At 43.9% G+C, this 26148-nt stretch overlaps 1 protein-coding gene across 1 annotated transcript; it reads left to right on the top strand.

Moving 5' to 3' along the window:
* Positions 1–6540: 6540 nt before the first annotated feature.
* On the top strand, positions 6541–6903 carry LOC139214063 (T cell receptor alpha variable 19). The gene has a single exon (XM_070844801.1). The coding sequence runs from the start codon at positions 6541–6543 to the stop codon at positions 6901–6903; it is 363 nt and encodes a 120-aa protein (XP_070700902.1).
* The last annotated feature ends 19245 nt before the right edge of the window (positions 6904–26148 follow it).

A 26148-nucleotide genomic window follows, 5' to 3' on the forward strand; every position in this document is an offset into this window, starting at 1 on the left:
GATTTCTCTTCCTTTAGATGTCAACTGTCAGGAACTCACTCCAGTCAAGACTGAAGAGGACAGTTTAGAGGGCAGCACTGTTACTCTGTCCTACAGATACTCCACAAAAGCAACTGGTGGTGATTGTTTCTACTGGTATCGACAATATCCAGGAAAACCACCAGAGTTCCTCATCCTTCACTGGGGAACACAAAATAAATCAGAGTCTGGACTGTCTGTCAGAGTGAGAGAGGATCAAACCCTCATGGATCTGCAGATCTCCTCTGCTGCAGTGACTGACTCTGCTCTGTACTACTGTGCTGTGAGGCCCACAGTGACAGCAAACCCACAGTCTCTGTACAAAAACACAAGCTGACACACTGACAAGCTGCTGGAAGCCTTTTTTCCACTGTTGCGCTGAACTTTTTACCTCCACTAGAGGGCGACATTATCTAGTAGGCACTGCACTACTTCTGCACTGTGTTCAACCATTCTGTCAATAATAACTGCTGCTGTGAGGAGAACAATCCTCAGACTGGATGCTGATCATCAGCTAGTTTCTCCTGGTGCTTTAAACCTTGTTGTAGAGATGGAACATTGGCTGTGGATTATTCTTGCTGCTCTTTTCTTTGGTAAGACACAAAGATCAGCATGTTTCCTCTGAACATAGTTTAACATATTCATCAGCTATCGATATACAGTGATTATCCTTTAATCAATCATCTTTACTGATTCATCTCTTCCTCTGCATGTTCTCTTCTTCCTCAGAGTGTAAAGGAGAAGACAAAGTGATGCAGCCAACAGGAGATGTCATCGCTACTGAAGGAGACACAGCTACACTTGGCTGCACATTTGAGATGAGCAGCGGCACATACTCATATTTGTTCTGGTACAAACAAGAAGTAAATGACTTTCCAAAGTATATTCTGCGACGTGATACTTTGGGAACAAAAGATAATAATCCAGAGTTCCAGGAAGAAAGATTTAATGCTGCAATCAACCAGACATCAGTTCCCCTGAAGATCCAGAAGCTTCAGCTGTCTGACTCTGCTGTGTACTACTGTGCTCTGCAGCCCACAGTGACAGCAAACACCAAAACTCTGTACAAAAACCTTTGGAGCAAAGACAACAGGATCCTCCACAACATCCACTAGAGGGAGTCACACACCATGAACCCACGATGTTCTGAGCCAGAGTCACTGGACTGAAGAACACAAGAACAAACATGAATCAATGAGGGTGAGAGACAGAGCTACTGTGAAAACAAAAAGAAGAAAATGATTGGCTGAGCTGAACTGAGGAAACACCACCAACAGGTGATTGGCCCCGCCCACTGAGGTTCACCTGAACCAATGACATTGTTTCTGACTCTTTCTACTGCAGTGGAAGAACACTGATCAGCTGCTGTTTGGCTTTAACAACTCCAAAGACATGTTGCTTCACCTCTTTTTGCTTTTCTCTCACTTTCCAGGTGAGTTTAAGAACAGGATGAAGATTTGTTGAACCTGCTGCACCAACCAGATCCACACAGCCTGGATTTCATGGCATTTCTCATTTCTTTGCTCCCATAGGATGCACATCATGTTCTGATGGTCATGTAAAAACAAATGTCAATGGAAGTGAATGAGTTCTACTCTTTGTGCTGTTTGTGTCCACAGAGTAACGCTGAACACTTGATATTTCCCACTGTCTTCTCCTCTCAGCCTCATCAACAATGTTGGTCTAATGGCTTCATTCTCTCTACTTTTTCCAGGACCAACAGCTGCAGACACAATCTCTCCTGTAGGAGATGAAGTCAGTAAAAGAGAAGGAGAATCTGTCACACTCAGGTGTCAGTATGAGACAGATTATGACGGCGTTTATCTTCACTGGTACAAACATCATTCTGAGCTTCGGGCACCTCAGTTTATACTCTTGAAAGGAGCCAGATCATGGAGCAGTTATCAATATATTCCTGATAATCGTTATGGCTCCAAAACAACAAGCACATCAACTGAACTGACCATCAGAGGGCTAACCCTGGCAGACACAGCTCTCTACTACTGTGCTCTAGAAACACAGTGATACAGCGTGTAGAAGAGGCTGTACAAAAACCTGAAGACAGATATCTGACTGCTCTTCAAAGAGGAGGGAAGTGGTGTTCAAACCACAGCTTCATATCAGATGGATTCTGCTAATTCCTGTTTTATCAGAGTCACTGAGGTCACAGCTGCTGATGAAACACTGTGGGAGGATTCACATGAGGAGCAAATCCACATCAGTGACAAACCAGCTGGATGATGCTTCAAACACAGGACAGCAGGGAACAAACAGACACTGAGTGACTCATTAAGTCCTCTTTGTACACTGGGGTCATTAGGCCACGATGAGCTCCTTCCATTGTTCATCATGTTGAGATGAAGCACTAATAGACACTGAGACACTGATTTAGAAAAGGAAAACAGTCATTTATCTTTCCAGATGTCAAAATGATTCATAAAAACAGAAACTTCTGCAACACCTCCACCATCTTTGTATGTGATAAAGATACAAAGATACTAAACTGTCCATTTACATTTAGAATCAGAATCAGGTTTATTGTCACTGTACGGCAAAGTACAATGAAATTCTGTCTGACCTCTCCCTTATGACAATTAGAATAAGACAATAAATAGAGATAAAATATAAAAATAGGAAAAACAAATATATATATATATATATAAAAATATGTATATACTCAAGTATCAAAAGTTACAGTATTGTTAGAAACTTTTTCGTCCGGTTCTTATATTGGCAGCTCAAGAACTCAACGGAGGTTTTCAGTCTGGTCTCACAAGCAGTTTATTCTGGTCACAGGTAAAGTACTCGCAGCGCTGGACTCATGACGGACCCCGAGGGGCCGGTCAGAGGAGCTCCCTCTCGTGTGTGTGTCCCTCTGGTGTGTCCTGTTCTGTTCTGTTTCCTGTTCAAACATCTCATGTTTAAATGCTTGTTGGATATCATGAAGTACGTAACCATTTCTGGTTAACTGTTTAGGTCCGTGCGTCACAGATAGCACGTTCCTGTAGTGATGTTATGGTAATCTAACAGTTGGATGTTGGTTGCAAGGCGTGTATCTATAATCAAACTTCAGAATATGTTTTGCACAACAAAAGCACTACAATCAAGGTCTGTCTGGTACATTCTGTCTATTTGCTTCACAAAACAATACAGGAGGAGCCACGTCTGTGGAGGTCAGATTGACATATTCTGTTCACTCTCATAATGAGAGACTAACTTTATTTGAGAAGGCCTGAAACATTCTATGGTCATATTAAATTCTAACTCAACAGTATATACAACATGTACAGAAGCAGTGCAATTGCAGCATGAAAAAGAGAGTACAATGGTTGTGCAAGAGTAGTGCAGTATGTTAGGCTAAGCTAGCCTCTGTGCTTAGAGGCTGCTGAGGTAGTCCTGGTTAGGAGTTCTTGGAAACAGGGGGAGGGGTGTGATGGAGGCCACAGCTCTGGGGTAGAAGCTGTTCCTCAGCCTGTTCGTGGTGGATTTCAAAGTTCTGAACTGCTTCCCAGACTGAAGTGGTTCAAACAGGGAGTTTCCGGGGTGTGTGGTGTCCAGTGTGATGCTCCTGGCCTTCTTCCTCAGTCTGCTGGCATAGAGTGTGTCGAGGTGAGGGAGCTCCAGCCCGATGATCCTCTGAGCTGCCTTCACCACTCTATGCAGGGCCGACCTCTCCGCAGCTGTGCAGCTCCCAAACCACACGGTGATGCAGTTTGTGAGGATGCTCTCGATGGTGCTGCGGTAGAAGTTGAGCATAAGCTCCTTGGGGAGTTTGGCCTTTCTCAGCTTTCTAAGGAAGAAGAGTCTTTGCTGAGCCTTCTTCAACAGGTTTGAGGTGTTGGTAGTCCAAGACATCTAGGTGGAGACACTGACTCCAAGAAACCTGAGACTCTCCACACTTTCCACAGCTTGTCCGTGGATGTGGAGGGGGGGGGGGGGGGGGTCTCTCTCCTTAGATCTCCTGAAGTCAATGATCATCTCCTTTGTGTTGGAGGTGTTCAGGACCAGGTTGCTGTCCTGACACCACTCAGCCAGTTGCTCCACTTCTTGCCGGTATGCAGACTCATTGTTGTCCGTGATGAGGCCCACCACTGTGGTGTCGTCTGCAAATTTGACTATGGTTGGAGGTGTGAATGTGGGTACAGTCATGAGTGAAGAGTGTGAAGAGGATGGGGCTCAGCGCACAGCCCTGTGTTCCAGTGTTAGGGTTAGGCTTGTGCGGGATGACGGTGTTAAATGCAGAGCTAAAGTCCACAAGAAGCATCTGCACATAGCTGTTGGGCCTCTCCAGGTGTGTCAGGGCTGTGTGGAGCACGGTGTTGATCGCGTCCTCTGTGGAGCGGTTTGCTCTGTAAGCAAACTGATGTCTGTCCAGGTCGAGGGGGGTGATGGATTTGAGGTGTGAGAGCACCAGCCTCTCGAAGCACTTCATGGCAATAGGTGTCAGTGCCACGGGGCGGTAGGACAAAGAACAAGGAAAAACATGAACATGAAAAGTCACATGCTTTCAAATATTCATTCTCTCTTTACTTTCACTCTCTCTGATGACAGAAATCTAAGCAGCTGTTGCAGATTCACAACAATTAGCACCTGAACAAAGTGAATCTGCACCAGTTGTTCAGAAGGAAACACCTGAGATGAATTTACCAATACTGACGACATATAAGACATGTTATCCTAGAAAGGAGAGCGGCCCTGATGTGTTTAGTGTAATGTAGTCAGTAGGGGGAATAACACGGGACAGTGAGTGAGTCCTGTCACTGTGATCAGGCTCCTCCTTCTAATCCACCAACTTGGTGTTGATGAAGACCCAACAGAGAGATCACTGCCTTCTTTATACTTGCTGGAGCTCACAGTCACTCAGCACTGCACATATGATGCCTCTGTTCGTCTCAGTGTTGCTGGCTGCTATGTGCCTTGGTATGAACACAACTCTGTTCCTATGGAATCGATCCAACACCGACATGATTCTTTGACAGCACACTGACAGTGTTTGTTGCTCTTTTACAGAATGCAGAGCACAAACAGACAACGTGCTGCAACCAAAAGGAGATGAGACCGCTACTGAAGGAGAGGCAGTAACACTTGGCTGTCAATATAACAGCAGTTCATCAAATGAGTATCTCTTCTGGTACAAACAGGATGGAAACAACAGCCCCAAATTCATACTGAGCCGATTTAAGATTGGAACGGGGAGAACAGAGGACGAGGAGAGATTTTCATCCACTCTGAATTCCACCTCAAGATCAGTTCCCCTGAAGATCCAGAAGCTTCAGCTGTCTGACTCTGCTGTGTACTACTGTGCTCTGCAGCCCACAGTGACAGCAAACACCAAAACTCTGTACAAAAACCTTTGGAGCAAAGACAACAGGATCCTCCACAACATCCACTAGAGGGAGTCACACTCTGCTAAACTCCAACCATAAATGATACAGTCTGGATTCTGTGCTGCATCAGTGTGATTTCAGAGTTGAAGGTAGAAGAAGAGTAACTGAGGGAAGTGAAGATACAGAGAGATTCAGGGAGGAGTTAAGATGTTACTGAACTATACAAGAGAGAGAATCTTCAATATTCAGCAGAGTTCAACACACAGAACAAACTTTACTTTGTTCAACATGATGTCACTGGATTATTATTTTGTATTTGTTCTGCTGTTTCTCTCCATTGTGACAGGTATGTTAGATTATGCATTATAAAACAGCTTAAATCCAATATTTTCTGAATCAGATTCATTTCTAAAGAGTTTGAAACACGGCTTAAAGGATTTCTCTTCCTTTAGATGTCAACTGTCAGGAACTCACTCCAGTCAAGACTGAAGAGGACAGTTTAGAGGGCAGCACTGTTACTCTGTCCTACAGATACTCCAGAAAAGCAACTAGTGGTGATTATTTTTTCTGGTATCGACAATATCCAGGAAAACCACCAGAGTTCCTCATCCTTCACTGGGGAACACAAAATAAATCAGAGTCTGGACTGTCTGTCAGAGTGAGAGAGGATCAAACCCTCATGGATCTGCAGATCTCCTCTGCTGCAGTGACTGACTCTGCTCTGTACTACTGTGCTGTGAAGCCCACAGTGACAGCAAACCCACAGTCTCTGTACAAAAACACAAGCTGACACACCGACAAGCTGCTGGAAGCCTTTTTTCCACTGTTGCGCTGAACTTTTTACCTCCACTAGAGGGCGACATTATCTAGTAGGCACTGCACTACTTCTGCACTGTGTTCAACCATTCTGTCAATAATAACTGCTGCTGTGAGGAGAACAATCCTCAGACTGGATGCTGATCATCAGCTAGTTTCTCCTGGTGCTTTAAACCTTGTTATAGAGATGGAACATTGGCTGTGGATTATTCTTGCTGCTCTTTTCTTTGGTAAGACACAAAGATCAGCATGTTTCCTCTGAACATATGAATGAGCTATTAATATACAGTGATTCTCCTTTAATCAATCATCTTTATTGATTCATCTCTTCCTCTGCATGTTCTCTTCTTCCTCAGAGTGTAAAGGAGAAGACAAAGTGATGCAGCCAACAGGAGATGTCATCGCTACTGAAGGAGACACAGCTACACTTGACTGCACATTTCAGACCAGTGACACAACTCCAACTCTGTTCTGGTACAAACAAGATGGAAACAACAGCCCCAAATTCATACTGAACCGCGTTCAGCTGGATGAAGGAAAGACACCAGATGAGTTGAAGGAGAGATTTTCATCCACTCTGAATTCCACCTCAAGATCAGTTCCCCTGAAGATCCAGAAGCTTCAGCTGTCTGACTCTGCTGTGTACTACTGTGCTCTGAGGCCCACAGTGACAGCAAACACCAAAACTCTGTACAAAAACCTTTGGAGCAAAGACAACAGGATCCTCCACAACATCCACTAGAGGGAGTCACACATGATCACAATTCAAAATGATGTTAAGTGTAGAATTGTTGTAATGCTGATAAAGAAATAAGGAAAAATGAATAAATAACAGAAAGAATATATTGATGATACAAATGTGTTTGCATCAATATTCCTTTGACTTTCCTCTGATATGAACACAGACTTCTTTGTTAAGAATAAAGACCATATGTTCACCACCTCACTTTCCTTTATATGGTGGATTTCCTGCATTTGTAGAGCAATCTTTGATAATGAGCCTCTCCATCACCCAAACAGGCTCACTCTCACTCTCACTGATGCTGGAGGAGCCGCCAGGCAAAGGGTTTGGTGAGTTGGTCAAGGACACTTCAGCGTGTTGACAGGAGGAGTTGGGGATTGAACCATCAACCCTTCGACCTACTCCATCTGCTGAGCCACAGTTGCCCCAAGCAGACCTTTAGAATGAAGAGGAAATGAAATGTGAATGTTTTGGCACTGCTAGTGTCCATACATACTAAGGGAACCACCCTGACTAAACTCTGAGTTTAATAAGTTGTTAAAACGACAGATGTGACAAATTTGTTTTTGTGCCATGTCCCTCGCTATCTAGCTAGCAGGCCGCCATCTTGGGGTGACATCATTGCCTACGTAATGGGGTTGGTTGGTTGCAGTGGTGCAGTTGGCACACGCCTATGAACATGAGGAGGAAGATGAACTAACACAACCTGTTGAGCCTGTGATAAGTCTGATTGCTTCTGTAGCAGAGGGTTTTAGTGTGCGTCTAAACTCCCACAAATTCTACAATAAAAACATGGAACTGATCTTCCACACTTTATTACCTTGACAAGCAGACAGCAGAGCATCTCACACACTTGTTCTGTCTTTTTTTTATCAAAATAAAAGCCCCAAATCTAAACACTACTATAACAGCAAAAACAGAAATCCTCTCAGAGCTTTTTTCTAAGAGGCAACAACACAAAAATAGATCCCACTTATGCTTTTGAGCCGACATGGCGTGGGACCCAACCGGTGGTTCAGGTGGAAGAAGTCGTGGAGCCGGTGCTTTGAGCTGAGGAGTGGATCAGTAAAGACTACATGGCATCAGTGTGGCCGTTTTACCTGCTGCTGGTGGAAATGCTCTCCCTGAAAGATGTCCACGGCAAAATGTCCTGTCAATAGCACGTGAGTTAAGCTAGCGGTTTAGCTAACATTAGCTGTAACCACTGTTTCCACATGCAGTTTGTTTACGGGTAGATGTTTTCTGCCCGACACATTTTTGTTTATGAGGTCCCCCGGTACTAATTAGTAGCTAAACCTTAACATGAGCTAGCCGTGAGGAATTAAGGTGTGTGATCAGTGTGATTTCAGAGTTGAAGGTAGAAGAAGAGTAACTGAGGGAAGTGAAGATACAGAGAGATTCAGGGAGGAGTTAAGCTGTTACTGAACTATACAAGAGAGAGAATCTTCAATATTCAGCAGAGTTCAACACACAGAACAAACTTTACTTTGTTCAACATGATGTCACTGGATTATTATTTTGTATTTGTTCTGCTGTTTCTCTCCATTCTGACAGGTATGTTAGATTATGCATTATAAAACAGCTTAAATCCAATATTTTCTGAATCAGATTCATTTCTAAAGAGTTTGAAACACGGCTTAAAAGATTTCTCTTCCTTTAGATGTCAACTGTCAGGAACTCACTCCAGTCAAGACTGAAGAGGACAGTTTAGAGGGCAGCACTGTTACTCTGTCCTACAGATACTCCAGAAAAGCAACTAGTGGTGATTATTTTTTCTGGTATCGACAATATCCAGGAAAACTACCAGAGCTCCTCATCCTTCACTTGGGAACACAAAATAAATCAGAGTCTGGACTGTCTGTCAGAGTGAGAGAGGATCAAACCCTCATGGATCTGCAGATCTCCTCTGCTGCAGTGACTGACTCTGCTCTGTACTACTGTGCTGTGAGGCCCACAGTGACAGCAAACCCACAGTCTCTGTACAAAAACACAAGCTGACACACTGACAAGCTGCTGGAAGCCTTTTTTCCACTGTTGCGCTGAACTTTTTACCTCCACTAGAGGGCGACATTATCTAGTAGGCACTGCACTACTTCTGCACTGTGTTCAACCATTCTGTCAATAATAACTGCTGCTGTGAGGAGAACAATCCTCAGACTGGATGCTGATCATCAGCTAGTTTCTCCTGGTGCTTTAAACCTTGTTGTAGAGATGGAACATTGGCTGTGGATTATTCTTGCTGCTCTTTTCTTTGGTAAGACACAAAGATCAGCATGTTTCCTCTGAACATAGTTTAACATATTCATCAGCTATTGATATACAGTGATTCTCCTGTAATCAATCATCTTTTTGGATTCATCTCTTCCTCTGCATGTTCTCTTCTTCCTCAGAGTGTAAAGGAGAAGACAAAGTGATGCAGCCAACAGGAGATGTCATCGCTACTGAAGGAGACACAGCTACACTTGACTGCACATTTGAGTTGAGCAGCAGCACAGTCTCATATTTGTTCTGGTACAAACAAGAAGTAAATGACTTTCCAAAGTATATTCTGCTCCGTTATACTTCAGGAACAAAAACTAATGCTCCAGAATTCCAGGAAGACAGATTTGATGCTAAAATCAATAAGACATCAGTTCCCCTGAAGATCCAGAAGCTTCAGCTGTCTGACTCTGCTGTGTACTACTGTGCTCTGAGGCCCACAGTGACAGCAAACACCAAAACTCTGTACAAAAACCTTTGGAGCAAAGACAACAGGATCCTCCACAACATCCACTAGAGGGAGTCACACTCTGTTAAACAATGATATGTTTGATATGTTTGTGTGTGATTCAGTCTATAAACAATAGAAAATGCCGCTCTAAAGATAAAACACAGAATGAGGGAAAATGTTGTTTCATAAGATTCAAACTCTGATCATAATGAGGTTCTGTGGGATGTTTTATATAAGAACAAAACCTCACTATTACTGATTGTAACAGCAAATCCTCTGATATATGATATCAAATCTTACTAAACTCATGTTAATGTCTCATGTTAAGCTCACTGCACAAACCCAGGTATATGTGACAGTTCAGCTGACTTACAGTTGAGGCAAAAATTATTACACCCCTTGTGAAATCAGACAAAACCCTTGATTTCTCCATGGAAATGGTCATTAACAACAATCATTTATAGTTTATTTGTTTCCAGAACACAAAGACAAAATGTTCACTAAGTTTGATTCGGATATTTTATTGATGCAATGAGTAGAAACAAGAAAAGGCAAAAATGACACAGTCAAAATTATTAGCCCCCTGGCCATTAATAGTCAATAGTGTACCCCTTCCGAGCCACAACTGACAACAACCTCTTAGAGTCGTTCTTTACAAGGTTGGCACATGTCTTTTGGGGGATTTTGGCCCATTCTTCCAATGCAAATTGTTCCAGCTGGTCCAAATTGCATGCTTTCCGAGCATGGACATTCACTTTGAGCACCTGCCACAGATTCTCAATAGGATTGAGATGTGGGCTCTGTGCGGGCACCTCCAGGACCTTGGTTTTGGTGTCCTTTAAGAACTGTTGGACCAATTTTGCTGGATGGTTTGGGTCATTGTCTTGTTGGAAGACCCCAGCGATGAGCTAAGCCTAGACTAAGAGCAGATGTCTTCATATTATCCCTCAAAATGTCAACATAATTTTCCTTTTTCATGATGCTGTACCTGAACAAGGCTCCCTGTGCCCGAGGCAGTAAAACATTCCCACAGCATGATGCTCCCACCTCCATGTTTAACTGTGGGAATGGTGTTCTTAGGGTTGAAGGCCTCTCCCTTTCTTCCCCAAACATAAGCAACATCCATGTGTCCAGACAGTTCCAGTTTAGTCTCATCAGACCAAAGGACAGACTTCCAAACCTCATCTTTAACTTTCAAATGTTCACGGGCAAACCTCAGTCTGGCTCTGATGTGCCGCTCTTTGAGTAAAGGGTTCTTCTGGGACGACGGCCCTGAAGCCCACCACAATGAAGAGCCCTCACAACTGTGCTCCTTGAAACATCAACTCCAGAAGAGAACAGGTCAGCAACAATCCTAAAGTAGCGTTCCTTCTTGCATGGTGGGGGCCTCAGCCTGCTGCTGAAGGAGCTGCTGAGGGCCCCCACAGTCCCGTGCAGAGTGTGAGAGGGGTTGTCCATGATGGACTTGAGTTTCATTAGTGTCCTCCTCTCACACACCTCCTCTATGGAGTCCAGGGAGCAGTCCAGGACAGAAGCGGCCCTCCTGACAAGTCTGTTCAGTCTCTTTCTGTCCCTTTCCGTGCTCCCTCCTCCCCAGCAGACCACTGCATAGAGGACTGCAGACGCCACCACAGAGTCATAGAAAGTCCTGAGCAGAGTCCTGCACACTCCAAAGGACCTCAGTCTCCTCAGCAGGTGGAGACGACTTTGACCCTTCTTGTACAGGACGTCTGTGTTGTGAGACCAGTCCAGTTTGTTGTTGAGGTGAACACCCAGGTATTTGAGGGTCTCCACCCTCTCAGTGTCCAGTCCCTGGTTGTTCACCGGTGCAGTCTGGGATGTCTTCCTGCGGAAGTCAAACACCATCTCCTTTGTCTTGCTGGTGTTGAGCTGAAGATGGTTTAGCTCACACCAGTCAACGAAGCTGGAGACGACCTCCCGGTACTCCTGTTCGTCCCCCTCTGACACACACCCTACGATGGCTGTGTCGTCGGAGAACTTCTGGAGGTGGCGGCTCCCAGAGTTGTACCTGAAGTCCGAGGTGTACAGGGTGAAGAGGAAGGGGGAGAGTACTGTCCCCTGTGGGGTCCCTGTGCTGCAGACCACCATGTCAGACACACAGTCCTGGAGCCTCATGTACTGCGGTCTATTGGTGAGGTAGTCTGTTGTCCATGCAGCCAGGTGACAGTCCACTCCTGCTCTTTCCAGCTTCACCCTGAGCAGTGACTGCTGGATGGTGTTGAAGGCACTAGAGAAGTCAAAGAACATGACCCTCACAGTGCTGCCGGTGTTCTCCAGGTGAGTCAGGGATTTGTGAAGCAGGTAGATGACTGCATCATCCACTCCAGTACTTGGTTGGTAGGCAAACTGCAGTGGATCCAGATGTGGGCTCACCAGGGGGCCGAGGTTTTTGAGAAATCTTGAGCTTTCGACCACGCCCAGGTTTGTTTCTTACATAATTTGTCTCCTTGTACTTAGCAATGATGCAACGTACAGCTGTTCTAGACACTGTAAAGCGCTTGGAAATAGCAGTATAGCCTTCCCCCTCATTATGAGCCTCCACTATCTTCTTTCTAAGCTCAATACTGATTTCCTTTGTCTTTGGCATGGTGAGTAAAAGTAGACCCTCTCAATAATGTGTTCAAGTGCCCTGTTTGGAGTCCCTTAAGTAAAGCTCAATGCTGATTGAATGTTCAGGTGTTGTTAGGAAGCCAACTGACTGCGCAGGTGTGGTTTGAAAGCTGATTGGTTGATTAGGTTTGTTTTGAAAGGAAAAATTCACATGGGGGCTAATATTTTTGACCACCCCATTTTTCACTATATTTGATATAAAGCAAGCCTAAAAATTTAGTTTAAATTCCAAAATGTACGAAAAGCCACTAAATAGCACTGGTGAATGTTTGATTATGTCAAGTTTTATCAATGATGCAAACATTGAGCAGAATTTTAGGAAAATGTTCCATAATTCCTGGGGGGCTAATAATTTTGGCCTGAACTGTAAGTTGTACAGAGATGGCAATTCCTCAACTCTTTGTAGTGAACCAGGTTATTTGGCTCTGCTCAGAAATAAGAGCCAGCTCTTTTGGCTGTTGTACGACTCTTCATTTAATGCCACCTCTGGCTTTTATAATTCAGCCAAATTAGGCAAAGCTTTTACCTGATTGGTATGTGTGCATTTCAGAATACTATTTAATTTTAAGAATCTCTAAAAGGTGATTCTGTGGCCCCGCCCACTAAAGGCCAACCCAACCAATGAGATCTGTTCTGTCTCCAGAGCAGAAATGTTTGAGGAACTAAAAGCCCAGTCAGCCTGACGCTGTGCAGCAGACAGGCTGTTTGGTGTTTTTATTCTACTGCAGTGGAGGAACATTGCTCGTCTGCTGTCTGTTCTGCTTTAACAACTCCAAAGACATGTTCCTGTACCTCTTTTTCCTTTCCCCTCACTTCATAGGTGAGTGTCACAACACGGAGGAAAGTCTCATCTAACCTGCTGTATTAACCAGATATTTGCTCTACATTTCATAACTAGAGGTTTATCTGTATCTTTAACAAGCTGAATGATAGAAAGACTCTTCTATTATTGACTCAATCTCAAAATGATCAAAGTTGAAAGAAAAAGTCAAGAACCTCCGTTGAGTCTCTTGATGTCAGAATCTCTTGCAGACTAACATGAATAATACTCATTTTGCAGCCCTGGGTTCCATGAACAGCATAAAGCCAGAAAGTACTGAAGAACATGTTGCAGAGGGAACAAACATCAATCTGACCTGTAAATATGAGGGTGCTATCAGAAATATGCAGTGGTACCGACAATACCGGAGATCCAGACCAGAGTTCCTGATCTACATCACAGAGGAAAATTTCATTCATCCAACTGTTTCTGATTTCTCAGCTCACATCAACAAAGCAGAGAAACGTGTAGCTCTGGAGATCTCCTCTGCTGCAGTGACTGACTCTGCTGTGTACTACTGTGCTCTGCAGCCCACAGTGACAGCAAACACCAAAACTCTGTACAAAAACCTTTGGAGCAAAGACAACAGGATCCTCCACAACATCCACTAGAGGGAGTCACACACCATGAACCCTCGATGTTCTGAGCCAGAGTCACTGGACTGAAGAACACAAGAACAAACATGAATCAATGAGGGTGAGAGACAGAGCTACTGTGAAAACAAAAAGAAGAAAATGATTGGCTGAGCTGAACTGAGGAAACACCACCAACAGGTGATTGGCTCCGCCCACTGAGGTTCACCTGAACCAATGACATTGTTTCTGACTCTTTCTACTGCAGTGGAAGAACACTGATCAGCTGCTGTTTGGCTTTAACAACTCCAAAGACATGTTGCTTCACCTCTTTTTGCTTTTCTCTCACTTTCCAGGTGAGTTTAAGAACAGGATGAAGATTTGTTGAACCTGCTGCACCAACCAGATCCACACAGCCTGGATTTCATGGCATTTCTCATTTCTTTGCTCCCATAGGATGCACATCATGTTCTGATGGTCATGTAAAAACAAATGTCAATGGAAGTGAATGAGTTCTACTCTTTGTGCTGTTTCTGTCCACAGAGTAACGCTGAACACTTGATATTTCCCACTGTCTTCTCCTCTCAGCCTCATCAACAATGTTGGTCTAATGGCTTCATTCTCTCTACTTTTTCCAGGACCAACAGCTGCAGACACAATCTCTCCTGAAGGAGATGAAGTCAGTAAAAGAGAAGGAGAATCTGTCACACTCAGGTGTCAGTATGAGACAAGTTCTAGCTATGTTTATCTTCACTGGTACAAACATCATTCTGAGCTTCAGGCACCTCAGTTTATACTCTTGAAAGGAGCAAAAGGGTACACAGATGAATATATTCCTGATAATCGTTATGGCTCCAAAACAACAAGCACATCAACTGAACTGACCATCAGAGGGCTAACCCTGGCAGACACAGCTCTCTACTACTGTGCTCTAGAAACACAGTGATACAGCGTGTAGAAGAGGCTGTACAAAAACCTGAAGACAGATATCTGACTGCTCTTCAAAGAGGAGGGAAGTGGTGTTCAAACCACAGCTTCATATCAGATGGATTCTGCTAATTCCTGTTTTATCAGAGTCACTGAGGTCACAGCTGCTGATGAAACACTGTGGGAGGATTCACATGAGGAGCAAATCCACATCAGTGACAAACCAGCTGGATGATGCTTCAAACACAGGACAGCAGGGAACAAACAGACACTGAGTGACTCATTAAGTCCTCTTTGTACACTGGGGTCATTAGGCCACGATGAGCTCCTTCCATTGTTCATCATGTTGAGATGAAGCACTAATAGACACTGAGACACTGATTTAGAAAAGGAAAACAGTCATTTATCTTTCCAGATGTCAAAATGATTCATAAAAACAGAAACTTCTGCAACACCTCCACCATCTTTGTATGTGATAAAGATACAAAGATACTAAACTGTCCATTTACATTTAGAATCAGAATCAGGTTTATTGTCACTGTACGGCAAAGTACAATGAAATTCTGTCTGACCTCTCCCTTATGACAATTAGAATAAGACAATAAATAGAGATAAAATATAAAAATAGGAAAAACAAATATATATATATATATATATATATAAATATGTATATACTCAAGTATCAAAAGTTACAGTATTGTTAGAAACTTTTTCGTCCGGTTCTTATATTGGCAGCTCAAGAACTCAACGGAGGTTTACAGTCTGGTCTCACAAGCAATTTATTCTGGTCACAGGTCACAGGTAAAGTACTCGCAGCGCTGGACTCATGACGGACCCCGAGGGGCCGGTCAGAGGAGCTCCCTCTCGTGTGTGTGTCCCTCTGGTGTGTCCTGTTCTGTTCTGTTTCCTGTTCAAACATCTCATGTTTAAATGCTTGTTGGATATCATGAAGTACGTAACCATTTCTGGTTAACTGTTTAGGTCCGTGCGTCACAGATAGCACGTTCCTGTAGTGATGTTATGGTAATCTAACAGTTGGATGTTGGTTGCAAGGCGTGTATCTATAATCAAACTTCAGAATATGTTTTGCACAACAAAAGCACTACAATCAAGGTCTGTCTGGTCCATTCTGTCTATTTGCTTCACAAAACAATACAGGAGAAGCCACGTCTGTGGAGGTCAGATTGACATATTCTGTTCACTCTCATAATGAGAGACTAACTTTATTTGAGAAAGCCTGAAACATTCTATGGTCATATTAAATTCTAACTCAACAGTATATACAATATGTACAGAAGCAGTGCAATTGCAGCATGAAAAAGAGAGTACAATGGTTGTGCAAGAGTAGTGCAGTATGTTAAGCTAAGCTAGCCTCTTGCTTAGAGGCTGCTGAGGTAGTCCTGGTTAGGAGTTCTTGGAAACAGGGGGAGGGGTGTGATGGAGGCCACAGCTCTGGGGTAGAAGCTGTTCCTCAGCCTGTTCGTGGTGGATTTCAAAGTTCTGAACTGCTTCCCAGACTGAAGTGGTTCAAACAGGGAGTTTCCGGGGTGTGTGGTGCCCAGTGTGATGCTCCTGGCCTTCTTCCTCAGTCTGCTGGCATAGAGTGTGTCGAGGTGAGGGAGCTCCAGCCCGATGATCCTCTGAGCTGCCTTCACCACTCTATGCAGGGCCGACCTCTCCGCAGCTGTGCAGCTCCCAAACCACACGGTGATGCAGTTTGTGAGGATGCTCTCGATGGTGCTGCGGTAGAAGTTGAGCATAAGCTCCTTGGGGAGTTTGGCCTTTCTCAGCTTTCTAAGGAAGACGAGTCTTTGCTGAGCCTTCTTCACCAGGTTTGAGGTGTTGGTAGTCCAAGACATCTAGGTGGAGACACTGACTCCAAGAAACCTGAGACTCTCCACACTTTCCACAGCTTGTCCGTGGATGTGGAGGGGGGGGGGTGGTCTCTCTCCTTAGATCTCCTGAAGTCAATGATCATCTCCTTTGTGTTGGAGGTGTTCAGGACCAGGTTGCTGTCCTGACACCACTCAGCCAGTTGCTCCACTTCTTGCCGGTATGCAGACTCATTGTTGTCCGTGATGAGGCCCACCACTGTGGTGTCGTCTGCAAATTTGACTATGGAGTTGGAGGTGTGAATGGTGGTGCAGTCATGAGTGAAGAGTGTGAAGAGGATGGGGCTCAGCACACAGCCCTGTGTTCCAGTGTTAGGGTTAGGCTTGTGCGGGATGACTGTGTTAAATGCAGAGCTAAAGTCCACAGAAAGCATCTGCACATAGCTGTTGGGCCTCTCCAGGTGTGTCAGGGCTGTGTGGAGCACGGTGTTGATCGCGTCCTCTGTGGAGCGGTTTGCTCTGTAAGCAAACTGATGTCTGTCCAGGTCGAGGGGGGTGATGGATTTGAGGTGTGAGAGCACCAGCCTCTCGAAGCACTTCATGGCAATAGGTGTCAGTGCCACGGGGCGGTAGGACAAAGAACAAGGAAAAACATGAACATGAAAAGTCACATGCTTTCAAATATTCATTCTCTCTTTACTTTCACTCTCTCTGATGACAGAAATCTAAGCAGCTGTTGCAGATTCACAACAATTAGCACCTGAACAAAGTGAATCTGCACCAGTTGTTCAGAAGGAAACACCTGAGATGAATTTACCAATACTGACGACATATAAGACATGTTATCCTAGAAAGGAGAGCGGCCCTGATGTGTTTAGTGTAATGTAGTCAGTAGGGGGAATAACACGGGACAGTGAGTGAGTCCTGTCACTGTGATCAGGCTCCTCCTTCTAATCCACCAACTTGGTGTTGATGAAGACCCAACAGAGAGATCACTGCCTTCTTTATACTTGCTGGAGCTCACAGTCACTCAGCACTGCACATATGATGCCTCTGTTCGTCTCAGTGTTGCTGGCTGCTATGTGCCTTGGTATGAACACAACTCTGTTCCTATGGAATCGATCCAACACCGACATGATTCTTTGACAGCACACTGACAGTGTTTGTTGCTCTTTTACAGAATGCAGAGCACAAACAGACAACGTGCTGCAACCAAAAGGAGATGAGACCGCTACTGAAGGAGAGGCAGTAACACTTGGCTGTCAATATAACAGCAGTTCATCAAATAATTATCTCTTCTGGTACAAACAGGATGGAAACAACAGCCCCAAATTCATACTGAGCCGATTTAAGATTGGAACGGGGAGAACAGAGGACGAGGAGAGATTTTCATCCACTCTGAATTCCACCTCAAGATCAGTTCCTCTGAAGATCCAGAAGCTTCAGCTGTCTGACTCTGCTGTGTACTACTGTGCTCTGCAGCCCACAGTGACAGCAAACACCAAAACTCTGTACAAAAACCTTTGGAGCAAAGACAACAGGATCCTCCACAACATCCACTAGAGGGAGTCACACTCTGCTAAACTCCAACCATAAATGATACAGTCTGGATTCTGTGCTGCATCAGTGTGATTTCAGTGTTGAAGGTAGAAGAAGAGTAACTGAGGGAAGTGAAGATCCAGAGAGATTCAGGGAGGAGTTAAGCTGTTACTGAACTATACAAGAGAGAGAATCTTCAATATTCAGCAGAGTTCAACACACAGAACAAACTTTACTTTGTTCAACATGATGTCACTGGATTATTATTTTGTATTTGTTCTGCTGTTTCTCTCCATTCTGACAGGTATGTTAGATTATGCATTATAAAACAGCTTAAATCCAATATTTTCTGAATCAGATTAGTTTCTAAAGAGTTTGAAACACGGTTTAAAAGATTTCTCTTCCTTTAGATGTCAACTGTCAGGAACTCACTCCAGTCAAGACTGAAGAGGACAGTTTAGAGGGCAGCACTGTTACTCTGTCCTACAGATACTCCACAAAAGCAACTGGAAATGATTATTTCTTCTGGTATCGACAATATCCAGGAAAACCACCAGAGTTCCTCATCTCTCACTTGGGAATACAAAATAAATCAGAGTCTGGACTGTCTGTCAGAGTGAGAGAGGATCAAACCCTCATGGATCTGCAGATCTCCTCTGCTGCAGTGACTGACTCTGCTCTGTACTACTGTGCTGTGAGGCCCACAGTGACAGCAAACCCACAGTCTCTGTACAAAAACACAAGCTGACACACCGACAAGCTGCTGGAAGCCTTTTTTCCACTGTTGCGCTGAACTTTTTACCTCCACTAGAGGGCGACATTATCTAGTAGGCACTGCACTACTTCTGCACTGTGTTCAACCATTCTGTCAATAATAACTGCTGCTGTGAGGAGAACAATCCTCAGACTGGATGCTGATCATCAGCTAGTTTCTCCTGGTGCTTTAAACCTTGTTGTAGAGATGGAACATTGGCTGTGGATTATTCTTGCTGCTCTTTTCTTTGGTAAGACACAAAGATCAGCATGTTTCCTCTGAACATAGTTTAACATATTCATCAGCTATTGATATACAGTGATTCTCCTTTAATCAATCATCTTTACTGATTCATCTCTTCCTCTGCATGTTCTCTTCGTCCTCAGAGTGTAAAGGAGAAGACAAAGTGATGCAGCCAACAGGAGATGTCATCGCTACTGAAGGAGACACAGCTACACTTGACTGCACATTTCAGACCAGTGACACAACTCCAACTCTGTTCTGGTACAAACAAGAAGTAAACGACTTTCCAAAGTATATTCTGCTCCGTTATACTTCAGGAACAAAAGATAATAATCCAGAGTTCCAGGAAGACAGATTTGATGCTGCAATCAACAAGACATCAGTTCCCCTGAAGATCCAGAAGCTTCAGCTGTCTGACTCTGCTGTGTACTACTGTGCTCTGCAGCCCACAGTGACAGCAAACACCAAAACTCTGTACAAAAACCTTTGGAGCAAAGACAACAGGATCCACCACAACATCCACTAGAGGGAGTCACACACCATGAACCCTCGATGTTCTGAGCCAGAGTCACTGGACTGAAGAACACAAGAACAAACATGAATCAATGAGGGTGAGAGACAGAGCTACTGTGAAAACAAAAAGAAGAAAATGATTGGCTGAGCTGAACTGAGGAAACATCACCAACAGGTGATTGGCCCCGCCCACTGAGGTTCACCTGAACCAATGACATTGTTTCTGACTCTTTCTACTGCAGTGGAAGAACACTGATCAGCTGCTGTTTGGCTTTAACAACTCCAAAGACATGTTGCTTCACCTCTTTTTGCTTTTCTCTCACTTTCCAGGTGAGTTTAAGAACAGGATGAAGATTTGTTGAAGCTGCTGCACCAACCAGATCCACACAGCCTGGATTTCATGACATTTCTCATTTCTTTGCTCCCATAGGATGCACATCATGTTCTGATGGTCATGTAAAAACAAATGTCAATGGAAGTGAATGAGTTCTACTCTTTGTGCTGTTTGTGTCCACAGAGTAACGCTGAACACTTGATATTTCCCACTGTCTTCTCCTCTCAGCCTCATCAACAATGTTGGTCTAATGGCTTCATTCTCTCTACTTTTTCCAGGACCAACAGCTGCAGACACAATCTCTCCTGAAGGAGATGAAGTCAGTAAAAGAGAAGGAGAATCTGTCACACTCAGGTGTCAGTATGAGACAGATTATGACGATATTTATCTTCACTGGTACAAACATCATTCTGAGCTTCAGGCACCTCAGTTTATACTCTGGAAAGGAGCAAAAGGGAGCACAGGTGAATATATTCCTGATAATCGCTATGGCTCCAAAACAACAAGCACATCAACTGAACTGACCATCAGAGGGCTAACCCTGGCAGACACAGCTCTCTACTACTGTGCTCTAGAAACACAGTGATACAGCGTGTAGAAGAGGCTGTACAAAAACCTGAAGACAGATATCTGACTGCTCTTCAAAGAGGAGGGAAGTGGTGTTCAAACCACAGCTTCATATCAGATGGATTCTGCTAATTCCTGTTTTATCAGAGTCACTGAGGTCACAGCTGCTGATGAAACACTGTGGGAGGATTCACATGAGGAGCAAATCCACATCAGTGACAAACCAGCATGAAACAAAAAGCATAGAAATTCATGAATAAGTGGTGATCAAACACACTGAATAATGACATTCAGGCATTCGAATCCAAAAATCTTTTATACAAAGTTTGACTCTTTCTAAATGTTCAGTCATCTCAGGTAATGAATTAATGATACAGTAAAAAACATTTCACTTCATCAGAACAGCGTCCTGTGAGCAGAGACAAATGTAAGCACAGTTTTAGGCCAAAATGAGAGGAGCAATCAGACTGCACCACCTGATCACCATGAACACAGCCTCAGCTGTGCCACTGTACCTACGTCACTATAAGTGAGCTGATCTGGAGCCAGGAAGTCACCAGAGGCACTAATGAAGTACTGCTGGAGGACAAATGAGAAAAGGCAAACCGGATTGATTGGATAAATTTAATATTTCATCGTTTATCAGCGATTATTTCTACTTACATGTCGATGAAAAAACATGTAATCCAGGTCATTTTTGTGTGACTCACAGCTCTCATAATCTCTGATCTCCCATTTGTTTGAATAATGAAATAAAATCCAATAATGTAAAAAATGTCCTGATGGTTACTGTAATAACATTCTTACCAACAATGTAATGCCTTTCAGTTGGCTTTTCAAAGCTTGTAACGGGAGTATTTAGAACCCAAATGCAGCATAAAGGACATCAGCGAAAACTCAAAGTCACTTTTATTACTTTGCCAAGCAGGTGATTGCAGTTACCGGGAGAGAGACGAGGTGGGTTGGTCAGAAACTGGGTCGGCAACAGCCGATCTTCTTCTCCTCCTTTCTGCTGTTCCCCTGAGGGGTCGCCACAGCGAATCATCTGCTTCCATCTAACCCTATCCTCTGCATCCTCTTCTCTCACACCAGCTGACTTCATGTCCTCTTTCACTACATCCATAGATCTCCTCTTTGGTCTTCCTCTAGGCCTCCTGCCTGGCAGTTAGACAGCAGTTTTACTGTGTCACTTGGTCCCTACACGTCTAAATCAGCTGCTCTTTCCTGTGGTGTGCCTCTGGGATCTGTGCTGGGCCCTGTATTATTTGCCTTGTACATGCTTCCCTTAGGAGATATTATCTCCAGTTTTAAGGGTATTTCTTATCACCTCTACGCTGATGACATCCAGTTGTACGTCTCTTTTAAACCTGATGAGACTGAAAAACTGGGTGTCTTGAACAACTGTCTGTCTGCCACGAAGGACTGGATGGCAAATAACTTTTTACTGTTAAATGCAGACGAGACTGAGGTCCTTATCATTGCCCCAGAGAGCGTAGCCTCCAAGGTTGCCCAGTGTATCGGCCCCCTCTTAAGCTGTTCAATCCAGGCTTAGAAATCAACACATCAGATCATTGACCAGGACATTTCACGCTTTTATATCGTCCTGGTCGGACTATTGGAACTCCCTTTTCACCTGCCTCAGCAAGTCGTCTCTGGACCTTCTACAATTGGTCCAGAACGCTGCAGCAAGGCTGCTAACCAGGTCCAACAGATCAACTCACATCACACCCATCCTATTCTCTTTACACTGGCTTCCCATCAAGTTCAGGATTCATTTTAAGGTTCTTGTATGAAATGAATTGAATACAGAAAATAATGTCTCTGTTGTTCCATTAAGCTGTGTCATTTTCTATTACAAGCTGTCTTCATACCAAATTATTCTTAAACACATTCATTTGGTGACAGCACGTGATTCCACATTCAGTAATTATGGCAACTGGTTTATTACATGTGAAGTGCTGATGTTGCTGACCATCTTACATTTGAGTGAATCTGGAACTCATATCTTTTTATTTGCTCCTAAAATGTTGTGAATGCATGTGAAATCAAAACTTGCCAATTGATTGGAAGTACTCATGGGTATAAAATGTGAGCTTTGCTTTTATCATCATCTGACTTGAGATGTGCTGTGATGAAAAAGTGTTGGCTCTACTGTAGTAGCATAACATAGATCCTTTCTGTAACTGTCAGTCAAAAGGAATCCCAATGTCAACAAAACTTCCCACGTACAGCTGCTACAAAATGCTGCTGCCAGTCTTCTAACCAGGAAGAAGTGTAAGCAAGAACTGACAATACAGATCTGAACGGAGATGGAGAGATTCAGGGAGGAGCTAAGCTGTTACTGAACAATAGAAGAGAGAGGAACTTATTCAGCACCGTTCAACACACAGAACAAACTTTGCTTCATTCAACATGCTGTCATTGCATCATTGTGTCTTTTCTCTGCTACTTCTTTTCACTCTAAGAGGTATATTAGATTATGCAGCAAGTTTAATGCAAAAGTTTGTTGTATGTGAGTCGTTTATTTAGACTTTTACAACTTTGCATCTCTTTCTTCAGGTATCAGCTGTGAGAATCTCACTCCAGTCAAGGATGAAGTGCACAGTTTAGAGGGCAGCACTGTTACTCTGTCCTACAGATACTCCAGACAAGCTGATGGGACTGATCACTTCTTCTGGTATCGACAATATCCAGGAAAACCACCAGAGTTCCTCTGGTATATTTCAGGGCTAAATTTTACAAGGCGAGCCGAGTCTCTAAGACCAGAGACAAAGTTCTCGACTAAACTGTCTGAAGAAAAGCATCGTGTAGATCTGCAGATCTCCTCTGCTGCAGTGACTGACTCTGCTGTGTACTACTGTGCTGTGAGGCCCACAGTGACAGCAAACCCACAGTCTCTGTACAAAAACACAAGCTGACACACTGACAAGCTGCTGGAAGCCTTTTTTCCACTGTTGCGCTGAACTTTTTACCTCCACTAGAGGGCGACATTATCTAGTAGGCACTGCACTACTTCTGCACTGTGTTCAACCATTCTGTCAATAATAACTGCTGCTGTGAGGAGAACAATCCTCAGACTGGATGCTGATCATCAGCTAGTTTCTCCTGGTGCTTTAAACCTTGTTGTAGAGATGGAACATTGGCTGTGGATTATTCTTGCTGCTCTTTTCTTTGGTAAGACACAAAGATCAGCATGTTTCCTCTGAACATAGTTTAACATATTCATCAGCTATTGATATACAGTGATTCTCCTTTAATCAATCATCTTTACTGATTCATCTCTTCCTCTGCATGTTCTCTTCTTCCTCAGAGTGTAAAGGAGAAGACAAAGTGATGCAGCCAACAGGAGATGTCATCGCTACTGAAGGAGACACAGCTACACTTGACTGCACATTTCAGACGAGCAGCAGCGCAGTCAAATATTTGTTCTGGTACAAACAAGAAGTAAACGACTTTCCAAAGTATATTCTGCTACGTGATACTTCAGGAACAAAAACTAATGCTCCAGAATTCCAGAAAGACAGATTTGATGCTAAAATCAATAAGACATCAGTTCCCCTGAAGATCCAGAAGCTTCAGCTGTCTGACTCTGCTGTGTACTACTGTGCTCTGAGGCCCACAGTGACAGCAAACACCAAAACTCTGTACAAAAACCTTTGGAGCAAAGACAACAGGATCCTCCACAACATCCACTAGAGGGAGTCACACTCTGTTAAACAATGATATGTTTGATATGTTTGTGTGTGATTCAGTCTATAAACAATAGAAAATGCAGCTCTAAAGATAAAACACAGAATGAGGGAAAATGTTGTTTCATACGACTCAAACTCTGATCATAATGAGGTTCTGTGGGATGTTTTATATAAGAACAAAACCTCACTATTACTGATTGTAACAGCAAATCCTCTGATATATGATATCAAATCTTACTAAACTCATGTTAATGTCTCACGTTAAGCTCACTGCACAAACCCAGGTATATGTGACAGTTCAGCTGACTTACAGTTGAGGCCAAAATTATTAGCCCCCCTTGTGAAATCAGACAAAACCCTTAATTTCTCCATGGAAATGGTCATTAACAACAATCATTTATTGTTTATTTGTTTCCAAAACACAAAGACAAAATGTTCACTAAGTTTGATTAGGATATTTTATTGATGCAATGAGTAGAAACAAGAAAAGGCAAAAATGACACAGTCAAAATTATTAGCCCCCTGGCCATTAATAGTCAATAGTGTACCCCTTCCGAGCCACAACTGACAACAACCTCTTAGAGTCCTTCTTTACAAGGTTGGCACATGTCTCTTGGGGGATTTTGGCCCATTCTTCCAATGCAAATTGTTCCAGCTGGTCCAAATTGCATGGTTTCCGAGCATGGACATTCACTTTGAGCACCTGCCACAGATTCTCAATAGGATTGAGATGTGGGCTCTGTGCGGGCACCTCCAGGACCTTGGTTTTGGTGTCCTTTAAGAACTGTTGGACCAATTTTGCCGGATGGTTTGGGTCATTGTCTTGTTGGAAGACCCCAGCGATGAGCTAAGCCTAGACTAAGAGCAGATGTCTTCATATTATCCCTCAAAATGTCAACATAATTTTCTTTTTTCATGATGCCATGCACCTGAACAAGGCTCCCTGTGCCCGAGACAGTAAAACATTCCCACAGCATGATGCTCCCACCTCCATGTTTAACTGTGGGAATGGTGTTCTTAGGGTTGAAGGCCTCTCCCTTTCTTTGCTAAACATAAGCAACATCCATGTGTCCAGACAGTTCCAGTTTAGTCTCATCAGACCAAAGGCCAGACTTCCAAACCTCATCTTTAACTTTCAAATGTTCACGGGCAAACCTCAGTCTGGCTCTGATGTGCCGCTCTTTGAGTAAAGGGTTCTTCTGGGACGACGGCCCTGAAGCCCACCACAATGAAGAGCCCTCACAACTGTGCTCCTTGAAACATCAACTCCAGAAGAGAACAGGTCAGCAACAATCCTTAAGTAGCGTTCCTTCTTGCATGGTGGGGGCCTCAGCCTGCTGCTGAAGGAGCTGCTGAGGGCCCCCACAGTCCCGTGCAGAGTGTGAGAGGGGTTGTCCATGATGGACTTGAGTTTCGTTAGTGTCCTCCTCTCACACACCTCCTCTATGGAGTCCAGGGAGCAGTCCAGGACAGAAGCGGCCCTCCTGACCAGTCTGTTCAGTCTCTTTCTGTCCCTTTCCGTGCTCCCTCCTCCCCAGCAGACCACTGCATAGAGGACTGCAGACGCCACCATGGAGTCATAGAAAGTCCTGAGCAGAGTCCTGCACACTCCAAAGGACCTCAGTCTGCTCAGCAGGTGGAGACGACTTTGACCCTTCTTGTACAGGACGTCTGTGTTGTGAGACCAGTCCAGTTTGCGGAAGTCAATTACCATCTCCTTTGTCTTACTGGTGTTGAGCTGAAGATGCTTTAGCTCACACCAGTCGACGAAGTTGGAGGCGACATCCCGGTACTCCTGTTCATCCCCCTCTGACACACACCCTACAATGGCTATGTCGTCGGAGAATTTCTGGAGGTGACGGCTCCCAGAGTTGTACTTGAAGTCCGAGGTGTACAGGAAGGGGGAGAGTACTGTGCTGCAGACCACCATGTCAGACACACAGTCCTGGAGACTCATGTACTGCGGTCTATTGGTGAGGTAGTCAAAGTGATTATAGTAGGTGATTTTAATATTCATGTGGATAATGAATTGTCTCACTTTTGGACTCAATTGGCTTCTCCCAGAGTGTAAATGAACCAACTCACTGTTTTCACCACACTCTTGACCTTGT

Source organism: Pempheris klunzingeri, chromosome 15 (genome assembly GCF_042242105.1).
Source record: "Pempheris klunzingeri isolate RE-2024b chromosome 15, fPemKlu1.hap1, whole genome shotgun sequence".
Classification (NCBI taxonomy): Eukaryota; Metazoa; Chordata; class Actinopteri; order Acropomatiformes; family Pempheridae; genus Pempheris; species Pempheris klunzingeri.